General features: G+C 43.6%; 1 protein-coding gene across 1 annotated transcript in view; it reads left to right on the forward strand.

The window, feature by feature from the left end:
- Positions 1–27616, forward strand: part of LOC135544520 (matrix metalloproteinase-17-like) — an 80836-nt gene that overhangs the window by 28302 nt on the left and 24918 nt on the right. The window contains exons 2-3 of the mRNA XM_064972193.1: positions 14274–14406; positions 14590–14725. Coding sequence (XP_064828265.1) covers positions 14274–14406; positions 14590–14725 — 269 coding nt within the window. The remainder of the gene's footprint in view (positions 1–14273; positions 14407–14589; positions 14726–27616) is intronic.

Here is a 27616-nt window from a genome sequence, read left to right on the forward strand (position 1 = left end):
CGACCCATACCTGTAGTTTGTGCTGCTATACCAGCAGCCTGAATATGGATGTACAGGAACAATAGGACCGGCAGCAAGGTTCTCTCTCTCTCTCTCTCTCTCTACTCAGTTGACACGTGACTGTTTTATCCATCATCCTGCATCTATCTTGGCTTGTGGTCCCCTAGAGAACTAGGCAACTCCTGATGGAAGTTACACCTATAAAGCTCTACCCGTCAGCCATCTTTAATCTGTCTTTCCTCTGGCGTTAGATGGAGGTGTGTGTTTAGACTGCTCGCATGCTGGGTTTCCATTCCCTGCTTCACTTGTTTTGCTGTTTAAATCCCCTCTTTCCCGTTGGCTCTTGTAGCTGTGTGTGTGTGTGTGTGTGTGTGTGTGTGTGTGTGTGTGTGTGTGTGTGTGTGTGTGTGTGTGTGTGTGTGTGTGTGTGTGTGTGTGTGTGTGTGTGTGTGTGTGTGTGTGTGTGTACCTCTGTACCTTGCTCATCCTCTGGTGATCGTTATAACCCAGGGCCAACATGTGCTGTCAACATACTGCACACACAGCACAATATGGGAATGAACCAGCCTATACGCTCCATAGCTTTAGTAAAGGTGAAACGTCATGCTGGTCCTTTCTTATTTAATCAGAACTTGACAGGACATGCATTGTTAAGATGAAACTGATAGGTTGGGGTGAGGGTAAGCTGATTTTAGATCAGTTTCCACGGGCAACTTGTAGCCAGAGCCGACAACTGCAGACAGCAGTGTTTAACTGTGTTTTCCAGGTATCCGTCTCGGAGACAATGACATTTATTATGGGAATTGGTCGCTGGTGAGTTCAACTGAGAGAGTTGCGTTTGTAAGGAAACTTTTGATTATGGCAGCATGTGAACAGAGGACATTGAATTGACGAGGAGAGGTGAGAAGAAAAAGCATAACAGATGCAAGATAGGATCAAGACAGGGATTCATTCTCACTTTTGCTTGTTTATAATCCACATGAAATCTAGTGTTGGATATTGGTGTCAGTAAGGCTCCGAACCCCCCAGAGTGTCGCCTGCATGTGCTCTCTCTTCTCCCTCTCTTTTTCTCCCCCCTCGCTCATCCATCACTAAACTCTGTTTACTCTCAAAGACAAACTGTGTTTTGCTGTTCGGCTCCTCTCCTCACGCAAGATCAGAGCACACAATTGTTCTGAATCCTCCCATCGATGTATCACAGACACATAAAAAAAAGCAGCTACATAAATTGTTTCCCTGAGATTATAGGGCTTTTGAGATGTAACGGCTTAGGGCAAACGATAATACGTTTTTGTCTGTAATGGAAAGGGATCTGGATGATTTTTGAAGACACCCAACTTCTTCCCCCTCAAAAAAAATGTAAGCTGAGATTTAATATTTGCATCAGAAACAAATGGCCTCTGAATATTCTGAACCAGAACAGTTGTGTGCATGTGCACGCGTGTGTATGTGTGCCTCTGGGTTTGGCTGTGTTTGTTTCTCTGTCTGTGACTTTTTACACCTACAAAATATGCAAAGTAACGACCTGCCTTACTTTGCTATCAGATTTGCAACTTTTCTGTTTACACAATCCTCACATTAACTTTGAATGGGGTGTGGCCAAACCCATGTTCACACTTTATGTAAACTTCATGCTACTTCAAGCCTCACGCTTCATTAGACTTCATGCCGTGGAGGAACACGGTCTGATCTGACCTGGCCTGACCCTATCGTGAAATAGCTGTGTAAACGCAATTTTTCCACAACTGATATGGAGGGCTAGAGAGGGGTCAGCGGGTTAAGTCTGGCCGGATGATTCGCTTCCTGTCACTAAGGCACATTAAAGAACCTTGGTCTGCAGCTGGTCCTGAGGGCCCCACAGAGAGGAGCATTGTGGAATGGAGAAGGTCATCAGAAGGGAACACATGGCTGTTCATGGCGGTTGTGTGTGGCGGCATGGTGAGTAGAACCAGCTGACAAGTTACAGAAGAGGAAGGGTTGTGCACTTTGACCTCTTAGAGCTCAGTGTGAGAGTCCTCCCTTGTTGTCCAATTGAATCTCCACATCTCATCAGATATCATGTGTTATGTGATCCTGCCAGTGTCCTAATCCACAACAGGAGGGATGAAGTGACTGGAACTACATTTTCTGTTTAGGTCTGGTTCTCTCTTTAGCTCTCTCTCTCTCTCCTCCCCTCTTTCTATATGCTGTATCTCTCTGTCTCTCTCTCTTGCCCCCCCTCTCATTTATTCCAAGATGTACAGCTGGATGTTTTTAGAACATTAGGATTACTGTTGGTAACTGCTGATACTTAGGAATTACACAGAGAAACGAGGGACAGTCGTTTTCTTACACTGCGGAATAGAGGAAAAACCTGTAACTCCCAATGTTACACAGAGTGGATACTAATCTGGTGACTCGCATGGGAGTGTGTGTGTGCAGGGATGTATATGGGGGGAATGTGTGTGTACATGCATGGCCTGTGTGAGTGTGTGTCTGTCCGTGTGCCCAGGCAGTGTGTGTGACAGGGACAGAGTGTTAGGGGATTACAGGGTGTGTGTATGTGTGCCCATGTGCCGCCTGCCTGCTCTAAAGTCTGCTCTGACTCTGAACTGTGGTCTAAAGCATGTCCAAGGTCTCAGAACAACCCGGGGGAGTACAGTAGCCACCAGCATCCTCCACATACCTTTTGGGTGTCCCTTTTTTAAGCCCTAAACTCCCCTAATCTGTCCAACTAGGTTGTCAATTTGATCTGTGACCCTGGAAGTGATAGGCCATCAAGGGGATTTATTTGTTTAGAGGAACAGGAGATGCAGTAGAAGCAATGTGTTTTGATGACATCATGAATGAAACAGGCCAGTGCCGCATTTTGAGATAGTTGCCACTAGGGATGTGACAAATGGAAGAATGTGCTTAACGTTTAAACAGAAACCTTTATTAAAAATAAATTAAATATAGGGCAGAATACAACAAAAGAGACAAAACAACACTACATAAAAAGACCTACGACAACAACACATAATACAGCATGGTAGCAAATCAAATCAAAGTTTATTTGTCATGTGTGCCGAATACAGCAGGTGTAAACCTTACAGTGAAATGCTTACTTACAAGCTCTAACCAATGGTGCGGGGGAAAAAAGGTGTGTGTGTGTGTGTGTGTGTGTGTGTGTGTGTGTGTGTGTGTGTGTGTGTGTGTGTGTAGGTAAGTAAAGAAATAAAACAGTAAAAAGACATTTGAAAAAAGAGTAACAAGGGGGAAAAAAGGTGTGTGTGTGTGTGTGTGTGTGTGTGTGTGTGTGTGTGTGTGTGTGTGTGTGTGTGTGTGTGTGTGTGTGTGTGTGTGTGTGTGTAGGTAAGTAAAGAAATAAAACAGTAAAAAGACATTTGAAAAAAGAGTAACAAGGCTACAGTACAGACACCTGTTAGTCAGGCTTATTGAGGTAGTATGTACATGTAGGTTTCGTTAAAGTGACTATGCATATATGATGAACAGAGAGTAGCAGAAGCATAAAAAGAGGGGTTGGCGGGTGGTGGGACACAATGCAGATAGCCCGGTAAGCCAATGTGCAGGAGCACTGGTTGGTCGGGCCAATTTAGGTAGTATGTATATGAATGTATTGTTAGTGACTATATAACATAAACAGAGTAGCAGCAGCGTAAAAGAGAGGTTTGGGGAGCACACAATTCAAATAGTCAGGAGTCTTATGGTCACGCCCTGGCCTTGGTTATCTTTGTTTTCTTTATTATTTTGGTTAGGCCAGGGTGTGATATGGGTGATATATGTGTTTTGTCTCGTCTAGGGTTTTGTAGATTTATGGGGTTGTGTTCAGTTTAGGTGTCTAGGTAAGTCTATGGTTGCCTAGATTGGTTCTCAATCAGAGGCAGGTGTTTATTGTTGTCTCTGATTGGGAACCATATTTAGGCAGCCATATTATTTGGGTATTTTGTGGGTGATTGTTTTCTGTCTTTGTGTTTTATGCACCAGTTAGGACTGTTACGGTTTTCACGTTTATTGTTTTGTAGTTTGTTCATGTTTGAGTTCTTATTAAAGAACCATGAACTATAACCACGCTGTGTTTTGGTCCGCCTCACCTTCCCGTGTCATAAGTGACACTTATGGCTTGTGGGTAAAGACTGTTGAGAAGCCTTTTTGTCCTCGACTTGGAACTCCGGTACCGCTTGCCATGCGGTAGTAGAGAGAACAGTATATGACTGGGGTGGCTGGGGTCTGACAATTTAGGGACTTCCTCTGACACCACCTGGTGTAGAGGTCCTGGATGGCAGGCAGCTTTGCCTCAGTGATGTACTGGGCCGTACGCACTACCCTCTGAAGTGCCTTGCGGTCGGAGGCCGAGCAATTGCTGTACCAGGCAGTGATGCAACCGGTCAGGATGCTCTCGATGTTGCAGCTTTTGTTTCCTGAGGGGTAATAGGCTTTGTCGTGCCCTCTTCACAACTGTCTTGGTGTGTTTGGACCAATCTAGTTTGTTGTTGATGTGGACACCAAGGAATTTGAATCTCTCAACCTGCTCCACTACAGCCCCGTCGATGAGCAACACATGACAGCAGCACAACATGGTAGCAGCACAAAACAGGGTACAAACATTATTGGGCACAGACAACAGCACAAAGGGCAAGAAGGTAGAGACAACAATACATCACGCAAAGCAGCCACAACTGTCAGTAAGTGTCCATGATTTGAGTCTTTGAATGAAGAGATGGAGATAAAACGGTCCAGTTTGAGTGTTTGTTGCAACTCGTTCCAGTCGCTAGCTGCAGCGAACTGAAAAAACGGGCGACCCAGGGATGTTTGTGCTTTGGAGACCTTTTAACAGAATGTGACTGGCAGAACGGGTGTTGTATGTGGAGGATGAGGGCTGCAGTAGATCTCTCAGTTAGGGGGGCGTGATGCCTAAGAGGGTTTTATAAATAAGCATCAACCAGTGGGTCTTGTGACGGGTTAACAGAGATGACCAGTTTGCAGAGGAGTATCAAGTGCATTGATGTGTCCAATAAAGGAGCATTGGTGGCAAATCTGATGGCGGAATGGTAAAGTACATTTAGCCACTCGAGAGCACCCTTACCTGTCGATCTATAAATTATGTCTCCATAATCTAGCATGGGTAAGGACGGGCAAGGAGGCATAGCTGAGTCAAATAGGAATCCTGACTTAATGAAGTGGTGATTAAATAGCTCAGCCATGTGCTTCTTGTCAGTAACAACCACATCAACTTTAAGGAGGGAGGGTTTATTCTCCAGGTCTTTAACCATTTTCCAGAACTTCTTAGATTTAGACCCACAGAGAAAACTGTTCCTTAAAGTAACTAACTTTGTCCTTCCGGATAGCCTGTGTGCACTTTTTTCTCATTTGCCTAAACGAGAGCCAGTCAGCATGAGTATGCATGTGCTGAGCCTTTCTCCAAATGCAATTCTTGAGGTGGAGTAGCTCTGCCAGATCACGGTTGAGCCAGGGTCTGAACCGGTTTTAATTCTCATTTTCTTTATGGGGGCGTGTTTGTTAATGTTACGAATCCCTTTTGCTCTGCAGTCAAGGGGGGGATGGCAACAAGACCCGTAACATAACTCATCTATAACAGTGAAAAAGTAATAGTGAGAACAAAAACCACAGACAACTTAAATCTACCTTCAAACACACAGGGTTTATTTTTAAACTCACGGTAAAGGGGGGCGGGAAAAGGGGCTGAGCTGGACCCAAGTAAAGAAATAATAATAAACACCGATAAGCTAGTCTACCTGCTTCAACAACAGCTAGCTAACTAACCAAAAATACAGTGGGTGGTCTGCCCAGTTCTAACTAATGTATTTAGACAGTTTACCTACGGGTAGTGTATGCCCATGGGCAACTTGTCTTGGTACCCCCTTTCCCACCATCAAACATAAAGTCAAACAACATAACAAAACAATACTCACAGGATAACGGACAAAGTGACATATAGTTGCAAAAACAAAAAAGAGAGAGAGAGAGCTAGATAGAGGTAGAGGGAGAGAGTGACTGCGAGAGTCAGAGAGTTTTAGAGAAACTTTGGGAAAACAACTGAATGGGTTTTTAAACCAAGGGAAAGGGGATGTGATTGGGTAATGGAAACAGGAGGAGGTGCGTCTTCAGAGTGATGACTGATTGGGGAATGATGATTGCCACCTGTGAGGGGAGAAGGAGATATAAGAATTACACACACGCAGGATACACACTCAGGATACCTGTATCCGTAACAGTTAACAATACCACTAAGATATCGAAAAAGAAGGTCCAAGTGTCTTCGGGGATCAAGCTGATTCTATACCATTTTACAGAGGCCAGGTCATGAAGGAAGGCTCATTAAAGTTTTTTACCTATGACAAATCAGGGCATGTCATTTCACTGAGCAGCCATTACAAACACAGGCCGTTAAACAGTGATCACTGAGGTCATTACAGAAAACACCAGACTGATACCTATCAGGATTATTTGTGAGGATAACGTCGAGGAGAGTAGCCTTTTCTGGGTGTTTTAGGGAGTACCATTGCATTAGGGGTTGGTTTAAGCATGTCTCAGTTTAGGTCACCTAGCAGGACAAATTCAGACTTGGTGTAAGGGGCCAGGAGAGAGCTTAGGGCAGGTAGGGTACATGTCGGTGCTGATGGAGGACGATATAACACACAGCAACAGTCAACAAAAGGCTATTTGAAAGTTTAATCCTTAAAACGAGCTAATCAAATTGTTTGGTAAACAACAACTAACTTGCCCGCTCCATATATCAAGCTGCTCTATCTGCACTGATTGGTGAAGGATTCAAAAGGAACTATAGAAATCGTTACTTTTTTGCTGGTCAGAAGAGTGGAATAGAATGAAAGAAATTATAGTTTTGTTCAGAACAAAACAATTGGAAAATAATTTCAGTCTCAACCCCTGACATAAAGTAACTGGTGGTCTTAAGTTTAAATGCAACAATGTTTTTAACTTTCGCACGCATTTTTAAAGAGAGCTAACTGCAAGCTAGCTGCAATAAAGAACAGTGCCACTTACCAGATGATCATTTGAAACATAATTTATTGTTGAAAGTTCACCTTCAAAAGTCGATGACAACAAATTAGCAATATCCTCCGAGTCCTCGATAACACCGGCTGCTGCCGCAGCCACAACCGCACATAACAAAAGTTACCATGGGAAAAATACTGCTGCTATTGTGCTCGCTCTCAGTACTGACATCTCAGGGCCTTTGAGAATGTCGAGATTTTTACCCCAAAATATGTAATAACGGTCCCACCCATTGCAAGTCTAAATCTAATTGGTTTTTCACTCTCACTCCAAATGTAACGGTCGTTGTCGGTTGAAGAAGGTGAGGACCAAAGCACAGCGTGGTACGTGTTCATGATGTTAATATTTAATGAATCAAATTGAACACTGAAATACAAAACAACAAAGTGAACGAACTAAACAGTTCTGTCTGGTGCAGAATACAAACACTCAACAGAAAATAATGGGTGAAAACAGGCTACCTAAGTATGGTTCTCAATCAGGGACAAGGATTGACAGCTGCCTCTGATTGAGAACCATACCAGGCCAAACCCAGAAATCCCAAATCATAGAAAAAAGGACATAGACTGCCGACGCCCTGACCATACTAAAACAAAGACAAAACAAAGGAACTAATGTCAGAACGTGACACCAAAATTCTGTCATAACACAGTTGAATGGCCGATGCCTTCTATCTAGCTTCAGAGGGCCGAGCCAATGGCTGAGCTAGTTAGCTAGATTTTTCTCCCCAGAGACCAGCAAAGAAAAATCCTGATTGGATCTTTTTTTTTCTCTAATGTTAATCCTTCCCTTTCCTACACAAACTGAATAGATATAATCAGAATATAACTTAAATTATTGAACAAATTAAATATATAGTTAAAATAATTGTAAATACAAAAATAAAATACAAATTCTATAAATCGTTAGGGCTTCACTGAAGGACTAGAAGGCTCTAATGAGGCACACACAGCACACACTATACTGTTTGTCAGGACCTGTTTTTGAACCCTATACTACTTTCTCTGGTCTTGTATAACAAGGAACATGTACAAATAGTACGTAAAAACACAAACATATTGCCCTAGGGGTTGGTAGAAGACCAACAAATAGATGATAGGCATGCCCTGTACAGTTACATTATAGCATCAACTCATTCCAGGGACATGAAAGACATGGACAGGTTTCCCCAGAGGGCTGAGAATACAGAGCTTTCGGGAAGTATTCGGACCCCTTGACTTTTTCCCACATTTTGTTACGTTACAGCCATATTCTAAAATTGATTCAAAGCTTTTTTTCCTTCATCAATCTACACAATACCCCATGATGACGAAGCAGAAACAGGTTTTCAGAAATGTTGGCTACTTTGTTGAAGCACCTTAGGCAGTGATTACAGCCCGAGTCTTCTTTGGTATGAAGCTACAAGCATGGCACACCTGTATTTGCGGAGTTTCTCCCACTCATCTCTGCAGATCCTCTCAAGCTCTGTCAGGTTGGATGGAGAGCGTTGCTGCACAGCTACTTTCAGGTCGATCAGGTTCAAGTCCGGGCTCTGGCTGGGCCACTCAAGGACATTCAGAGTCTTGTCCCGAAGCCACTCCTGCGTTGTCTTGGCTGTGTGCTTAGGGTTATTGTCCTGTTGGAATGTGAACCTTCGAGATCCTGAGGGCTTGGAGCATGTTTTCATCAAGGATCTCTCTGTACTTTGCTCTATTCATTTTTGCCTCGATCCTGACTAGTCTCACAGTCCCTACCGCTGAAAAACATCCCCACAGCATGATGCTGCCACCACCATGCTTCACCGTAGGGATGGTGTCAGGATTCCTCCAGACGTGACGCTTGGCATTCAGACCAAAGAGTTCAATCTTGGTTTCATCAAACCAGAGAATCTTGTTTCTCGTGGTCTGAGTCTTTAGGTGCCTTTTAGCTCTGTCAGGGTGACCATCGGGTCATCTAGGAAGAGTCTTGGTGGTTACAAGCTTCTTCCATTTAAGTATGATGGAGGCCACTGTGTTCTTGAGGACCTTCAATGCCCCAGATCTGTGCCTCAGCACAATCCTATCTCCTCCTTCCTTCAGCTTGGATTTTGCTCTGACATGCGCTGCCAACTGTGGGACCTTATATAGACAGGCGTGTGCCTTTCCAAATCATGTCTAATTAATTGAATCAAGGGGTCTGAATACTTTCCGAAGACACGGTATGTCCTTCCTCATCTGCCCTTCCTTCTCTCCTCCCCACTGCTCCTGTCGTGGCTGCTAGGCAGGTCTGCCGGTAAAGTGGGGAGCCAGGGGAAGGAGGAGGCGTAAGGGGTCAGGAAGGAGAAGCGGGGGCTGCTCAGGAAAGACTGACTGTTTCTGAGATAAGTGCGGGTGCCTATAGCCAGACTGACAGTCTTGCCGGCGGCAACAGACAGCAGGAAAAAAAGGAGCTCATCACCGATCTGCTTTGCTCCCACACTTTGCTCTGGATGGGATGAGATGCTGAGATGGAGTTACGGAATACTGGGCAGCGTCTCTCTCTCTCTCTCTCTCTCTCTCTCTCTGCGTTCTTTAATTATTATTATTTTTGGCCAGACAGACCTGAAAAAAAAATCATTTTATTGTATCTTTCAGAAGTGTTTCTGAAGCCAAAACTTTGATTATTACTCTGAGACTGTAGCAGTTTGGTTTCGTTCGCCCCTCCTCCCTGTACCCATCGCCTGTCAACCCTCAGGGATGCTCTTTAACTTTACATGCAATAGGCCTATGGATGAAGCCCCCTGTGTCTCTCCTCCCTATCCAATCTGCCTATTAACCTTTCACTGTATCCGGTGAGTGGCACAGAGCCAGACATCATGCCAGGTTAAACTGTCAGACAGAGATGAGAGAGGGAAGAGAGAGAAGGAGGAAAGGAGAGAGGGGGGGTGACAGTGAGAGAAGGGGAAAAGGGATGTAAGGGAAATTGTAAGATAGTAGAAGACAGAGGCAGCAGGTAGGCAAAGAGAGAGAGAGAGAGAGACCGAGAGAGAGAGGGAGAGAGAGACAGAGAGAGAGAGGGGGAGAGGGGGAGAGAGAGGGAGAGGGGGAGAGAGAGAGAGAGGGGGAGAGAGAGAGAGGGGGGGGAGAGAGAGAGAGAGAGAGAGAGGGAGAGAGAGAGGGAGAGGGAGAGAGAAAATGTAATGGTAAGATAGTGGAAGACAAATGCTGCATGTAGGTCAGATTCAGGAGGATTGATGTGTCTGTTTTGTTTTGTCATTAAAGACCCCAAAGGTCAAGTGAGATTCCACACAGCAGCATGCCGCAGCAAGGTCTGAATAAAATACTGTACTCACAAGGACAAAGGCACACACACACTCAGCTTTTTGTTTTGCCTTACAGCTAAACAAACATCATCCTTGCTGTAGGTTTTCAATTTGTTGGAGGACGACATGTTGGAGGTGATCCAGACTGTTATTGCCCCTAGACTCTGTGGGGTTTTTTTTTCATTGGGGGGGTAGAGCAGATTTAATCTTGCAGATAGATTGTGGGTTCTATCAATATCAACTGTTTGCATCATTTATAATTCCCCTTGTATTTTCCCCCAACCCTGCCACCCCAACCCTGATTGGAACAATCTAACAGACAACAATACTTCTACTGCTACATACAGCTACTTTCTCTCACATGTATGGTGCATGTTATTAAATAATGATACATATATTCCTAATTTCCTCTTTCCTCGAGTGCTGGCTTTTCACCCACAACGGCCAATCCAGCATTCAGTCTGATCTTAACTCCAGCTCTCCAATGTCCACAGATGAACTCATCTTTCCCAGTTTAATGCCATTTTGCTATTTCCTTTTGCAATACATCCATTTTAATGTCTTATGAGGTTCTCTGTTTCTCTCTCTCTTTCTCTCTCTCTTTCTCTCTCTTTCTCTCTTTCTCTCACTTTCTCTCTCTCTCTTTCTCTCTCTCTTTCTCTCTCTCTTTCTCGCTTGATGTGTAGCCTAAACAAATTGGCTTTTTTGCTTGTTAGTGAGGACATACCCATCCCATTCCTGAGCTTTTGTGCACACAGACACACACCCACCCACACACACAAACAAACAAACACACACATACACACACTTATAGTTCAGGTCTCTTACTGTAAGTAACTCAAGGAGAGGACAACGTGCCTGTCTGCATAGCTTTTTTGTTGGAAGCTGGTTTTCTCATTGCTAGAGTTATGTAGGGTGAAATCATCTGCACTGTGATTGAGTCAAATCCCATATGATTATATTGGTATTCCCTTTCTCCATCAGCCCAGTGGGTTATACCTCTGATTCTCAAAGGTGTATGCTGGTTTTTGTCCTAGCCTTTTAATCAGAGGCTGGTTTAGAGTTGGGTAAGTAGATGAAAGGACTGTGGCAGTGTGGGTGTCCTGGTGTGGCTGTGTTGTGTTGTTGCGGGTGATAGGAATCTCATCTCCCAGTGCTGAAGGAGCCCGCACTGTAATTGATAACTGTGCCTGGTCAATGACATGGAGGAGCTGTGTATTCTAACTTGTCATGCATCGATTTCCCAGCCTGCCAGAGGAGGAGAGCAGTCTCACTCACTCACTCACTCACTCACTCACTCACTCACTCTCTCAGTCACTCACTCACTCACTCACTCACTCACTCACTCACTCACACACACACACACACACACACACACACACACACACACACACACACACACACACACACACACACACACACACACACACACACACACACACACACACACACACACACTCACACACACACTCACATATATACAGACACAGACAGAAAGACAGAGGGAGAGAGAGAAACCGTCACACACATAAACATAAACTCATGTACACACGCACGCACACACACACACACACACATGCGCACACAGACACACACACAGAGAGAGACAGAGTGAGCCCTCTCTCCACAGAGAGACACAACTGGATGCTTGGTCAACACACAAACAGTGTCAGCAGGGAGTGTAGCACACCACAGTCAACATGAGACTGGAATTTAGTGATAGAAAGAGGAGAAGAGAGGAGAGGATATTACTTGTTGTCCTCCATAGGGGCATAAGCACTGTCCTCTGTATTCTCTCTCTCTCTCTCTATGGGTATTAGGTGTGTCTCAGAGTCATCATAGGGAATGCCCAAGCCAGTGTACAGTATGAAAAGCTTTAGATTTTATACAATAAATAGTTTACCAAACACTTGCTCTACTGAATCTAATACATTAAAAACTGGAGTTGTGTGGTGGCAGTTGGACTTTTGGGCAACACAGAACCTATAAGCTCAGCAGAATGGCCCAGTACCGCCCAAAACCCCTTGACTCACAAAACATCTCTCTCCAATCAGCAGACGAGTGAAATGCTGATGTCGTCATTCTTCTAATTCAGCTGCTATAGATGCCAATTTTTTCCATTTTCCTTCAGTAGCCTTTGCAGCTATTAGATGTGTTAGATTGGCTTCCATAGGTCAGGCAATGGAATGAGGCTCTGGGCCAGTGGCTGTGTATCCACGTGGTGATATTTTATATTTTACCTTTATTTTACTAAGCAAGTCAGTTAAGAACAAATTCTTATTTTCAATGACGGCCTAGGAACAGTGCCTGTTCAGGGGCAGAACGACAGATTTGTACCTTGTCAGCTCGGGGATTCGAACTTGCAACCTTTCGCTTACTAGTCCAACGCCCTAACCACTAGGCTACCCTGCCGCCCAAATATGTAGTGAGCTGGCTGCTGAGTTAAGCAAGCAGGAAGTCAGAGTGCCCCGGGTTTAGTTTGACAGCACTGCTGTTGTGCAAACACATAGCTCACAGAATCAACACTTTCAGAATGTCACTTTTCGCTTTCACACTCCAAGACTTGAGATGTCAAACACATGCTTGCGCACAGAGACACACACACACACACACACACACACACACACACACACACACTGATTAGTGTAGTCATGGTGACTAACTTTCAAGTTTTGTTCGTTAGCTGGAGTTATGAATTGGTTTAAATCAAATTATTTTTTAAATGTATTTTATGAGGTAGAAGGATTTGTACCTTTTGAATAGAAAACGTAACTTCATGCGCTTCCTAGTAAAAGTTAAGAGTTCTTAAAGTTGCACCAGAAACTTTTCCCAGTTTGCAGCCCGGAACTCTGCTAATACCATGGATGGGGAGGCACGTATCATCGGTAGGATTGCGGTGTAAGCACAAAGCAATTTGGGTAATTTGTGGAGTGTTGTCAATAGAAGGGGGGGTCCTGGCTATCGATGCAAGTCGTTCATCACTCACGCTGATCAAAAGCCCATTTAAAACTAACCAACTCTGACTGCATGCTCAGAGATGGAGGAGAAAATGCTTGAGTGGTTAGAGAGGATGTCAGTACTTAACTTTCATTTTAGCCAGACATGATTAACTCTCAGATTAGTGCAGCTGACTAGGCTTCCCCTTTCCCTTCCCTTTCCCAATGTTCTTATCCCTCGCTTGCTAGCTAGACAACTTCGGCTAACACAGTCACATCAAACAGTGCAGCCAGAATAACAGAATACATCTATAACAATGAGCTAATGATGCACGATTTTGCCTGGCATAGGAAATTTGTTCTCCCGCCAGGACACTGTTCAGAGAAGCTAACCAACTAACTTAGACAGCAATCACTTCAAATTGAATCTGGAATGACAGCAAACTAACTCCATTTTGTGTTTTTCTAATGGGATTTCTTTGTATATATCCACAAAACTGATGCTGATTCATGATTTCGACAAGCTGAGAAAAGCTACCAGACTGTCTTGTCCCAAATCCTGGCACGTTCATTACTATGGTATAGCTGGAGATTGAATTTCAATATTTAAACAATGTTGCAAATGTCAGAGAGACAGACAGCAAGGTTCATACAAATCTCCGCTGTTGAAAACTAAATGTAAGTCTAAAATAAATCTGAGATAATGTCTAGAAGCTTTTTACAGTGGAGATTAAGTTTATAAATTGCCTGGCTGGGATGATGAGACACTGTATTGCGCAGTCAGATGGAACAGAGTAAATAGGCATTTTAGCGTCATAGATTTAGCCGGTGGAAACTTATGGAATAGACACCTGCTGGAATCCAGTTTTAACCAATCAGCATCTAGAATTAGACATACCCGTTGTATAACCTCAAATATTCTCATGCATTTGCTCAAACACATCAAATATATACTGTAGATGTTTAAACACACACACCTACACATTCATAACACTGACACATTCACAGGGGTTTGGAATGGCTGGAATGGTCCTTAACACTTCCTGTTTTGTCTCCTCCAGGACTGGCTGAGTAAGTTTGGGTATCTCCCACCCCCTGACCCGGTGACTGGACAGCTCCAGACCAAGGAGGCCCTGACCAAAGCCATCAAAGCTATGCAGAAGTTTGGAGGACTGGAGGAGACCGGAGTGCTAGGTGCGTGTGTGTGTGCGTGTGTGTGTGTGTGTCAGTGCGGCACGTATGCACACACTGCCTTTGTCTTTGTCTTGTTATGTTCTGCTAAAACAATACAGCTTTAATTGATTAATGGGTCGACATGCTCACTAGTTTACCACTCAATATGAACGTGTACATCTGCGTATCTGTTCCCCTGCTCAGACCAAGCCACCCTGGGCCTGATGAAGACCCCGAGGTGTTCCCTCCCGGACCTGTCTGAGACCGAGGCGGTGGTGGGCCGCAGAAGACGAGCCCTGACGCCCCAGAACAAGTGGAGCAAGAGACACCTCTCCTGGAGGTACAGTACACTACAATAGAATAAACCCACCTGGCCACAACGTCAGTCTGTGTGCTACCAGTGTGAGGCTGACCGGGGAGATGTAGAGTGGACTGGGTATGGTAGAGAGTATGGTACCAGGGATGGTATGGAACACATAACCTGCTTTGCATGTACAATCTAGTCCATGGCTAATGATGCACATGGTGTTGAGCAGGCATGTTGGAGTTCAGGGAGGATCAGCGTTGGATGTGTGAGGTTACTTTATGAAATGGGTGAAACATTGTACAAACAGTCCCTGCATGCGGACCGCTGTGCTGGACTGCAGATGGATGTGTGTGCAGGCCAGGGTCACGGGGAAGGGAAGCAAGGGGGAGGGAAGGGTGAAACCATTACTATACTGAGAAAAAATATAATTGCAACATGCAACAATTTTAACTATTTTACTGAGTTACAGTTCATATAAGGAAATCAGTACATTTAAATTCATTCATTAGGCCCTAATCTATGGATTTCACATGACAGGGGAGCAGCCATGGGCTGGCCTGGGAGGGCATAGGCCCACACACTTGGGAGCCAGACCCACTTACTGGGGAGCCAGGCCCAGCAAATTCGAATATGTTTATCCCCACAAAAGGGCTATATTACAGACAGATATACTCCTCAGGTTCATCTGCTGTCCGGGTGGCTGGTCTCAGATGATCCCGCAGGTGAAGAAGCCAGGTGTGGAGGCCCTGGGCTGGCGTGGTTACACATGGTGTGAGGTTGTGAGGCCAGTTGGACGTGCTGCCAAATACTTTAAAACAACGTTGGTAGAGACATGAACATTCAATTCTCTGGCAACTGCTCTGGTGAACATTCCTGCAGTCAGTATACCAATTGCACACTCCCTCAAAACTTAAAACATCTGTGGCAGTGTGTTGTTTGACAAAACTGCACATTCTAGAGTGGCATTTTATTGTCCCCAGCGAAAGATGCACCTGTATAATGCTCATGCAGTTTAATCAGCTTCTTGATATGCCACAACTGTCAGGTGGATGGATTCTCTTGGCAAAGGATAAATACTCAATAACAGGGATGTAAACACATTTGTGCACCAACTTTTAGAGAAATACGCTTTTTGTGCGTATGGAACAATTCTGTGTGCGTGCATAAGTTGCTGACACCTTACATAGCCTCTCTCACATGCACACGTACACACGTACACACGTACACATGTACACACACACACACACACACACACACACACACACACACACACACACACACACACACACACACACACACACACACACACACACACACACACACACACACACACACACACATCTTTCTTCCCCCTCATTGACAGATCCTGCAGTTGTATCTATCTCTTTCCTTTTTTCCCTCTCTCGTGCTCTCTCTCTCTCTCTCTCTCCCTCTCTCCTTCTTTCACCTGCATTCTAGTGCCAATCATATGCCTTGCTCCTGTCTGCTTGCTCCTGCTCTCCTCTCACCTCTACTGTCTGCTGGCAGCCTGACTGTCTGTTGAGACCAGGGAGAATGTGTTTGTATTAACACTAGTACTGATTTGTACAGAGTCCTGAAAACACTGTGCTCACTGGATGGAGAGCTGGAGTTTTCTCTCACAGATTTATTGGTTTGGGCTGTAGAGCTCAGAGACCAAGCATATCTTCTATATGCTTCTTTACCTGGGGGTTTGGAAAGTAGCACCCATTGATTATCTGTTGACTTAAACCCAATCTTGCCTCACTGCTCCGTGCAAATGAAAGCATCCCAGAAAAGAAGCTTGAATCCATGTTCCTCCAGTCATCTAAAGAGTCAACAGAAGTTCTTTAAACAGGTGAAGTTCTCTCTCAGTCAGTTCTACTTACTGCTCTCAGTCACAGACTGGCCTCGGGTCTACCAGCCCCAGTGAGAGTAAGGTCAGGGCTCAAACACTGTAATAATGTTCCTTAATGGTTTGTTTGAGAGCGCTGGTGATAAGGGGCTGGTGTAGAGCAGAGGATCATGGGGCAGGGACTTGGCTGGGAGCTGTGTGGAGAGCTATACACACACACACACAAACACATACACACAAACACACACACACACACAAACACACTCAGGGAAGTCCACACTTCAATAGAGTTCCACATATAGATATGTAGGGAGCTATTTTCAGCTGGCGTTAAGGCAGCGCTAGTGTCAAACGCACATTAGTTTGCTATTTCATCATCTAAAAACTGTCATTTACTGTCAACTATCAGCACACTTGCGCTCAGATGGGAGGGGTGAAAATATGTTTGACTTGTTCTTTACAACATGATCCAAAGTTCTAATTTCAGGCAGCGATGGTAGGTATATTTAAGACCAAACAAAAACTTTTTTTTAGAGGTAACGCAGTTGGTTATGACTTGAATATTGAGAGTGGAAACACAGCCTATCCAGCCATGACGCACACTGTCCATATTCGCATGGATCAAGAGTAGACTAATGTGCCTTTGATGCATGTATACTTTGTATTTAGTTTAAATACCCAATGCAATCGCGAAATAGTCAATACTGTCGATAAAGGGTTTGGCTCCTGAGACCGCTTGAAAATAAATCTTAAATCACCAAAGATTTATAAAATATCAAGTTTGAGAGGAGTAAAACAGTGAGTAGACATTCCATTTTTATCTCTGCATTGTAGGCAGGCCCACATTATTTTAGCCATGCAGGTCTCGTGCGTTAAACCCCCTCCATGATGTAGGCTACATGTTACGCCCATCGTATTTAGAAGTTATCTGTAACCTGTAACAATTGCTTGTTTTCCGTTTAATATGTTCAAACCCTAGGCCCTCCCTACTATAACAAAGAGTCTTTGTATCCTGGCGACTTTACGATGTCGTTACATTTTACATTTATTTATTGTTGTTGTTCAAAAAAACAGATTGAAGGGGCGGAGCTAGCATGTTGGAGTGAACGGCTGTGTTCGTGAAACATTCTAACTTAACCTACTTTACTTTTTACAACATTTGTTTCTTTCTAGTACAATATTGTACATTTTATGTGAACATGCTGGGTAATAGGCGACTAAAGGACAATAAATCCTCATCGGAGGCCTCTTCCCCACCAAACAACGAGACCGACATGGCGGAAGGCACCCGTAATTAACGTGACACTTTCAGAACTTATTCGGGCTCTGGGAGGACTAAATTGTTTAAGGCTACTATTGCTGAACTGGACACCATTTGAAAGGTTTCAGAGTATTGTGGACCTTGAGAAGGCTTCTGAATTCAATTCTGGTAGGATCGACGACTTAGAGAAGCTATGCACATCCTTGCAGGAGAATGTGCAGGGGCTTTCTGTGAAAGTGGTCGGCCTAGAGGTTTGTCCAGACGTCATAACCTTCACGTTGTTGGTCAGGCAGAGGGAGTGGAGGCTGGCTCTCGCCCCACCGACTTCTTCACCAAGCTATTGAGGGATACAATGGGATCGGATGTTTTGGCTTCAGATCCGCTGCTGGACCGTTCACATCTCGTTCTTGTCTCCGTGCCAGGGCCGGGCCAACTTCCTCGCCCAGTTATCATCTCTTGTCCCCGTGCCAACCGGGCCAACATCCTCGCCCATCCTCTGTTGTCACAGTTTCAAGACCAAGGATCTTATCTTGCTGAAGGCTTGAATGAGGGGTAACCTGTTACATAAAGGACATCCTTTCCTATGAGGATTATGCGCCCGATGTAGCAAAGCATTGCGCCGGCTACAGAGATGTCATGACCAAACTCTACAAACTCCATCTTCACCCAGCCTTGCTATTCCCTGCCAGACTCAGAATTACCCCCCCCCCCCCCTTCTAGTGAGAAGATTTGGCTCTCCTCGGTTTTGGACGCAGAGAAGTTTATTCAGGAATATACAGCAATCACCCGTACGGGTTAGAGCACCTTGTCATTGTGTGTTAGAGTCTGCTCATGGACTCAAATCCATACTGTGCCATAGCGGATGAAATCTTATTAAACTGTCTCAGCAAGGGCTGCCGACTGTAGTTTTATTGTTGCTCTCGGACATATTAGACACTTTGCCGGGCCAATGGAGGGCGGTCAGAGCTTTCATTTCACTTTTCATTTCACTTTCATTCTGGCTTGACGACTGCCCTGTCATTGGAGGTTAGAGGATGCCTGTTCGAGTGGCTTGCCAGGTTCGATCAATGACACTTTCAGATGGATATTCTTCTAGTCCCCTATGTTTGGTTTGTTTCATTATTTATTTATGAATATCTCAAGTCTTGCATTATCTAGTTATTATTTATATATGCATTTGTATTATTATTTTTATTTATTTGTTTAAAACTTGTATTATTATTATTTCTATTATTATTATTATCAGCATACCTTTTATTTATTGTTGGCAGAGGACTGGTGGTGATGGTTGGGGCGGGGCAGATGGGGTGGCATCAGACACCTGGATATCATGTTGGAGTTTTGTGCAATTCTGCTTCTGTCATTGCACAGGCCCCTTCTACCCATTAGGTGCCACCCAGCCTCCTGTGGTAATTGTGTATATATTTGTAGGTGTGTGTACATATAATTATTATTTATACTATATACTTTATTTTTTTCTCTTAGCATTTTATTATTATTATTATTATGTGAATATTTTAATTTAGTTTTTGGAATAAATGTTTGTGTGTATATACAGTTGAAGTCTGAAGTTTACGTACACTTAGGTTGGAGTCATTAAAACTCGTTTTTCAACCTCTCCACAAATTTTTTGTTAGCAGACTATAGTTTTGGCAAGTCAGTTAGGACATCTACTTTGTGCACGACACAAGTCATTTTTCCAACAATTGTTTACAGACAGATTATTTCACTTATAATTCACTGTATCACAATTCCAGTGGGTCGGAAGTTTACATACACTAAGTTGACTGTGCATTTAAACAGCTTGGAAAATTCCAGAAAATTATGTAATGGCTTTAGAGGCTTCTGATAGTCTAATTGACATTATTTGAGTCACCTGGTAGTGTACCTGTGGATGTATGTCAAGTGCCTCTTTGCTTGACATCATGGGAAAATCAAAATGAATCAGCCAAGACGTCAGAAGATGTATTGTAGACCTCCAGAAGTCTGGTTCATCCTTGGGAGCAAGTTCCTAACTCCTGAAGGTACCACGTTCATCTGTACAAACAATAGTACGTAAGTATAAACACCATGCAACCACACAGCCATCATACCGCTCAGGAAGGAGACGCGAGTCCTAGAGATGAACTTTGGTCCTATATCGACATAACCTGAAAGGCCGCTCAGCAAAGAAGAAGCCACTGCTCCAACACCACCATAAAAAAAGCCAGACTACAGTTTGCAACTGCAAATGGGTACAAAGATCATACTTTTTGGAGAAATGTCCTCTGGTCTGATGAAACAAAAATATAACTGTTTGGCCATAATGACCATCGTTATGTTTGGAGGAAAAAGGAGGAGGCTTGCAAGTCGAAGAACACCATCCCAACCGTGAAGCAACCATGTTGTGGGGGTGCTTTGCTGCGGGAAGGACTGGCGCACTTCACAAAATAGATGGCATCACGAGGAGGAAAATTATGTTGATATATTGAAGCAATATCTCAAGACATCAGTCAGGAAGTTAAAACTTGGCCGCAAATGGGTGTTTCAAATGGACAATGACCCCAAGCATACTTCCAAAGTTGTGGCAAAATGTCTTAAGGACAACAAAGTCAAGGTATTGGAGTGGCCATCATGAAGCCCTGACCTCAATCCTATAGAAAATTAGTGGGCAGAACTGAAAAAGTGTGTGCGTGCAAGGAGGCCTACAAACTTACTCAGTTACACCAGCTCTGTCAGGAGGAATGGGCCAAAATTCAACCAACTTATTGTGGGAAACTTGTGGAAGGCTACCCGAAACGTTTGACCCAAGGGCTAGGTCCCTTTTTCTCAGTTTCTGCCTGACTCATGTGCCCAATGTAAACTGGCTGTTGCTTAGGCCCTGAAGCCAGGATATGCATATAATTGGTACTATTGGAAAGAAAATACTTTGAAGTTTGTAGAAATGTTAAAATTATGAACACAATTGATATGTAAGGCGCAAATCCAAAGAAAAACCAACCAGAATTGTTTTTTTGAGAGACCATGCTCTTACAATGGAAACTAAAGGGGCATACTGAATTCTAGCTCCCAAGATGCAATTCCTATGGCTTCCACGGGGTGACAGCAATCTATGGGGCGGCAGGGTAGCCTAGTGCATAGAGTGTTAGACTAGTAACCGAAAGGTTGCAAGTTCAAATCCCCGAGCTGACTAGGTACAAATCTGTCATTCTGCCCCGAACAGGCAGTTAACCCATTGTTCCTAGGCCGTCATTGAATTGAATTTGTACCTTGCCTAGTAAAATTTTAAAAAATTATGCTCAAGGTTTCAGGCTTGTAACTTCCCAAACGAATAAGAAATATGAGTTTTAGTACAGGACAACAGTCTTGGAAATTCATGTTTGGGCGCGCAATGAAGTCAAGACTCACCTGCTAAGGCGCACCTGTTCCTATTGAACATACTTCTTTCCGTAAGAAATATTATAGTTTGATTACATTTTAGGGTATCTGAGGAGTAAATAGACATGTGTTTTGACCTGCATGTTGAACGAGAGGATTACTCAAATCGATGGCGCCAGCTAAACTGACTTTTTGGGATATAAAGAAGGATTTTATCTAACAAAATGACACTACATGTTATACCTGGGACCCTTTGGATGACAAATCAGAGGAGGATTTTCAAATAGTAAGTGAATATTTAATCGCTATTTGTGAATTCATGCAACCTGTGCAGGTGGAAAAATATTTTGAAGTGGGCCGTCGTCCTCAAGCAATTGCATGGCATGCTTTCGCTGTAATGTACTGTAAATCGGACAGTGCAGTTAGATTAACAAGAATGTAAAGCTTTCAACCGATATAAGACACTTGTATGTACCTAAATGTTTAATATCCATCATTTTTATGATTTTTTATTTGAATCCAGTTTCACCAGAAGTAGGCTTATGAACTGATCCACTGGGAATGTGATGAAAGAAATTAAAGCTGAAATAAATCATTCTATCTACTATTATTCTGACATTTCACATTCTTAAAATAAAGTGGTGATCCTAACTGACCTAAAACAGGGATATTTTACGATTAAATGTCAGGAATTGTGAAAAACTGAGTTCAAATGTATTTGGCTAAAGTATATGTAAACTTCCGACTTCAACTGAATCTACAGTGCCTTGCGAAATTATTTGGCCCCCTTGAACTTTGTGACCTTTTGCCACATTTCAGGCTTCAAACATAAAGATATAAAACTGTATTTTTTTGTGAAGAATCAACAACAAGTGGGACACAATCATGAAGTGGAACGACATGTATTGGATATTTCAAACTTTTTTAACAAATCAAAAACTGAAAAATTGGGCGTTCCCTATTTTTTGCCTTGTAACCTTGAATTAAAATGGATTTTGGGGGTGGTTTGTATCATTTCGATTTACACAACATGCCTACCACTTTGAAGATGCAACATATGTTTTATTGTGAAACAAACAAGAAATAAGACAAAAAACAGAACGTGAGCGTGCATAACTATCCACCCCCCCCCCAAAGTCAATACTTTGTAGAGCCACCTTTTGCAGCAATTACAGCTGCAAGTCTCTTGGGGTATGTCTCTATAAGCTTGGCACAAAACTGCTCCAGCTCCTTCAAGTTGGATGGGTTCCGCTGGTGTAGAGCAATCTTTCAGTCATACCACAGATTCTCAATTGGATTGAGGTCTGGGCTTTGACTAGGCCATTCCATTTAACTGTTTCCCCTTAAACCCCTTGAGGGTTGCTTTAGCAGTATGCTTAAGGTCTTTGTCCTGCTGGAAGGTGAACCTCCATCCCAGTCTTAAATCTTTGGAAGACTGAAACAGGTTTCCCTCAAGAATTTCCCTGCATTTATCGGCATCCAACATTCCTTAAATTCTGACCAGTTTCCCAGCCCCTGTCGATGGAAAAACATGTGGATGTGGTATCCACTCGGCTCGCTGCCTCTCCGATCTTAGGTTGGTCCATCTGCTCCGTTCCCGAAGTGTGGTCTCCCTGAGATCCCGAGTTTGAGGGATCCCTTGTGCACGATTACCTAGGTCGTCAGGAGCGGTCACCGAGTGAAGATTCACATCCCATCCCCGTCGCCAAATGTCATGGAAATTTCCTTAATTACCAAATGATGAGAGGGCAAATCACACGAGTCAGAGTTATGCTTAATCTTCACTTTTAATAATAATTAAGCTTTTGCAATAGCATTTTGACTTTCAACAGTTCAGTATCTCTAATGAAAAGTTGAGAGTCCCCAACATAATGGCAAATGGGTTCCTTTATGGCAAAGATCCACCCCCTCCTAGACGACATGACAAAACACAGGTCTTAGGAACTTACACAGAGAAAGACTTTACTTCAGAGGAATATCCCCTAGTCAGACAGAGTTGGCTATAAATTATCGTTCAGTTTGGTCTCCTAAACAAAGCTCTTATCTCGTCCTTGGTACAAGATGGTACCAAGACATTACCCCCACCCTATGATATATATCAAATTGTCATTTAGATAGAACCACTTCTAAATACAACCAATCCTGGACAAACTCACGGAGAGGAGAATGACCCTATAGGTCAACAAAGAGTGAGCACAGAATGATTCCAGACACTGCCGTCCTCCTTTCCCCGATGGGAAAAATAGGGAGTGACTGGCACACCGACACAGTGGAGCAAAAGAGCAAAAGATATGTTTACACATGATGACCCCTGACCTCTCCCCTCTCTGCGGCCCATGCAACTTAGTCTTGACATAGAACAGATAACTGCCAATGGCCACCACTATAGTACAACAAAATACATTCTCATGAGAAATAACTCATAAGCATATGATGAATATAAAACATCTTATCTATGTTACCCAACAATTCTGATTATTCCCCAACAACGTCCTGTGCCAGCTCAGTGCTACAGCTCTCCAAGACGTGCCTACCATGGCGGGCATCGTACTGGTCAGGCACCGTGTTATGTGGTGGAGCGTACGGTATCTCCAGTACGCGTTCTTAGCCCGGTGCGCTACATCCCAGCTCCCCGCATCTGAGACCTCTAGTGCGCCTCCACAGCCCGGCCTATCCTGTGCCTCCCCCAAGGACACCAGGCTGTCTCTCCGTCTCCTCCCTCCTGAATCTCCCTCTAGCCCGGAGCTGCCAGAGTCTCCCGCCTGTCCGGCACTGCCAGAGTCGCCCGCCTGTCCGGAGCTGCCAGAGCCGCCTGTCAGTCAGGAGCTGTCAGAGCCGCCCTTCACTCTGGCGCTGCCAGAGCTGCCCTTCACTCCGGCGCTGCCAGAGTCACCCTTCTATTCGGGGCCCACTGCAAGGGTCCCCAGTCCGAGGTCGGCGGCGAGGGTCGCTGCTCCAAAGGCGCCACCTAAGTGGGCCAAGACTTTGGTGGAGTGGGGTCCACGTCCCGCCCCAGAGCCGCCACCGCGGACAGATGCCCACCCAGATCCTCCCCTATGGGTTTAGGTTTTGCGGCCGGAGTCCGCACCTTTGGGGGGGTACTGTCACGTCCTGACCTTAGTTCCTTCTTTTATGTCTCTATTTTAGTTTGGTCAGGGCGTGAGTTGGGGTGGGCATTCTATGTTTTCGTTCTATGTTTTTGTATTTCTGTGTCTGGCCTGGTATGGTTCCCAATCAGGGGCAGCTGTCTATCGTTGTCTCTGATTGAGAACCATACTTTGGTACCCTGTTCCCACCTGGTGTTTGTGGGTAGTTGATTTCTGTTTAGTGTGTGTTGTACCTGACGGAGCTGTTTCGGTTGTCTCTTTGTTGTTTTTGCATTTTCGTGTTCAGTTTCGAATAAACATGACGAACACGTACCACGCTGCGCTTTGGTCCTTACAAGTATTTTTTTTTCCCTTCACCAATTTGGACTATTTTGTGTATGTCCATTACATGAAATCCAAATAAAAATCAATTTAAATGACAGGTTGTAATGCAACAAAATAGGAAAAATTCCAAGGGGGATGAATACTTTTGCATGGCACTGTACCAATGACAACACAGAGACTAACCCCAGCATTATTGTGGGAAACAGTGAAGGCTTATTTGAGAGAGGCTGTATCATCTCCATTCAGGCTGCCAGGAGTAGGCAAAACAGAGGAAAACTGCTGGAAGAACTGGAGGGACAAATTCACTTACTGGATAGACAGAATGCTAGCCATCCATCTATGGAGATTTTTTTTTTTTTAATTAACACTTTGAAATTTGAATATAATCAGATTCTCTCAAATAAAATTGCTTAATATTTTCTCTATGCCAAGCAAAAATATTTTGAGTTTGGTAACAAACCACACAAATTACTTGCCAGACAACTTCGAAAAACTGAGAGTGACCGAATGATCACAAAGTTAAATCTGCAACTGGGGAATTACTCTCTTCCCGCAAGGACATCAATGACAGATTTCGTCAGTTTTACGAGACATCGAAAGCAGATCCTAATCCCTTAATTATGCTAAACTTTTTGGAGGACTGTAATCTCCCTGCCCTGAACCAGGAAGATTCCAACTTCCTGAATAAGGTAATATCTCTTGGAGAAATTCGAGAAACAATTACATCTCTAAAGAGTGGCAAGACCCCGGGCCCAGATGGATTCCCTATAAAACATTCAGCAATATTATCCCTACCTGCACAAAATGTTGATTCAGGCCATTGAGGATGGAGATCTCCCACCTACTTTCGATGAGGCGTTCATTACAGTTGTTCATAGAAAGGGTAAAGATACGGAAGTGGTAGGGTTACAGACCAATATCTCTCCTTAATACAGACCAAAAGATTTGCGCAAAAACTCTGGCTAATAGGCTTAGCATTTTATTGGGAAAATTGGTACATTCGGACCAGACTAGTTTTATCTCTAACAGAAACTCATTTTTCAATCTCAGGCGCCTCTTCAACATTATGTATTCTCAGAGGTTACCCAAGTGGACCTTGCCGTTATATCTCTGGACGCCGAAAAGGGCTTTGACCAAGTTGAGTGGTCCTATCTATTCACAGTCCTACTGAAATGTAATATTGGAGATGGGATCACAAAATGAATCCAGCTTTTATATAGGAACCTCTGTGCGAGAATACTCATAACCAATCATTGTCGCCCTGATTTAACCTTTATAGAGGGGGAAGGTTGTGCGCTGTTGCCTCTGCCTTTTGCTCTAATTATTGAACCTCTCGTTCAGGCGATCAGATCTCATGCAGCAATACACAGCTATAATACTGAAGATACTCTAAATAAGATTTCTCTATACACAGATGACATTCTCCTCTATGTAACAGAACCCCAGTCTAGTATTCCAGCTATTCTTGATTTGATTAATTTGTTTGGTACATTCTCAGGATATAGAATCAATTCTCATGAAGGAAATTAAAGTCCACTTTGACCCTACACCAATATCATTCCTGCTCCCTGTTGCCAGGATTCCCTCCTTTACCCCCTCTAACCTTGATAACACCTTTGAGTGATGGGGAGAACGAGAGATCAATACCACAGGGGATCTACAATATATATAGAAGGGACCTTTGCCTCTGATTTGTTGAAGGAAATCTATAATCTTCCCAGAAGTAACTTTTTCAGATACTTACAGATTAGAGACTATGTTAAAAAAACATCTTCCTACATTTAGAAATGCTAAACCTTCCATGTTTGACGGATGCATCAACATTTGTCCCATCTCAGGCAAACTAATATCTCGTCTATATGATGCTTTTCAATCTGTTAGCACACCATCTACAGATGCCATTAAGGCAAAATGGGAAGAAAAGCTAGGCACTAACATTTCTGTAGCAGACTGGGAAGAGAGCTTGGAGTATATCCACACCTGCTCCATTAACTCCAGACACCGTCTCATACAATTCAAGATCTTACACAGATTACACTATTCCAAAACCTAAGCTGCATAGGATATTTCCTGATACCTCCCCTATGTGTGATAAATGTCATGCTGTGCAGGGTACACTATTCCACTGCTTTGCCCTTTGCTCTAACTTCTATGGTTATTGGTGTGGAATTGTTAGGATAGTCTCTGAAGTTCTAGAGACTTCAATTGACCCCAGACACGCTTCTGATCATGCTGTGAGTGTCTGAAAGTGTCAGCCTCTCCTCTCTTACTTGGACCATTCAGTGCTGTGGGGAGGTAAGAGGACATCTCCCCTCTTTCTGTTTACATGTCCTTGTTTTCTATTATTTACTTTGGACCCAGAACTCTGGGTTTTGTTGTTTCTGTCTTCTCTTTTATGTTTAGATAAGAATTTCATCCTTGTCTTTTCTACAAAATACCTATACACCATTTGTGTGTGTGTTCAATGAAAAATATTTGAACAGAGAATGTATTTGTATTTTTATAAACAGATTACTTGTTTTTCATTTTTCGTTTTATTACAACCAATCTTATTAGAATGATTCACCTTCCTGATTTTATGCGCCGCGCGCATTCATGCAACTTCTGGAGATGTGTGAATGCGATGTGATCTGTGAGATTGGTTCCGATTATGTTCAGAAAACGTAGGCCTTTTTGGGAGCAGTACAACGGTGAGTGGACATTCTCCCTTACTCTTTATCCTGTTAAAGCTATGCACAATACTGCCCCCTTTGGAGGAATTGCGTGCCCATAGTAAACAGAAAAGAAATCTGTCCAAAATTGCTAATATATGCATATAATAATTTTTACTGAATAGAAAACACTCTAAAGCTTCTAAAACCGTTCGAATTATGTCTGTATGTAAAGCAGAACTCACAGGGCAGCCATTCTCCCAAACTCTCTCTCTCATCAGGAAAGTTACCCCAACTTTGACGTCATCGCCCCACCCTTCCCAACCAGCTACGGATCTGGGATCAGTTTCTGTGTCTTCAGCGTGCTGTGTT

The sequence above is a fragment of the Oncorhynchus masou genome, chromosome 8 (assembly GCF_036934945.1).
Source record: "Oncorhynchus masou masou isolate Uvic2021 chromosome 8, UVic_Omas_1.1, whole genome shotgun sequence".
In the NCBI taxonomy this organism is placed as follows: Eukaryota; Metazoa; Chordata; class Actinopteri; order Salmoniformes; family Salmonidae; genus Oncorhynchus; species Oncorhynchus masou.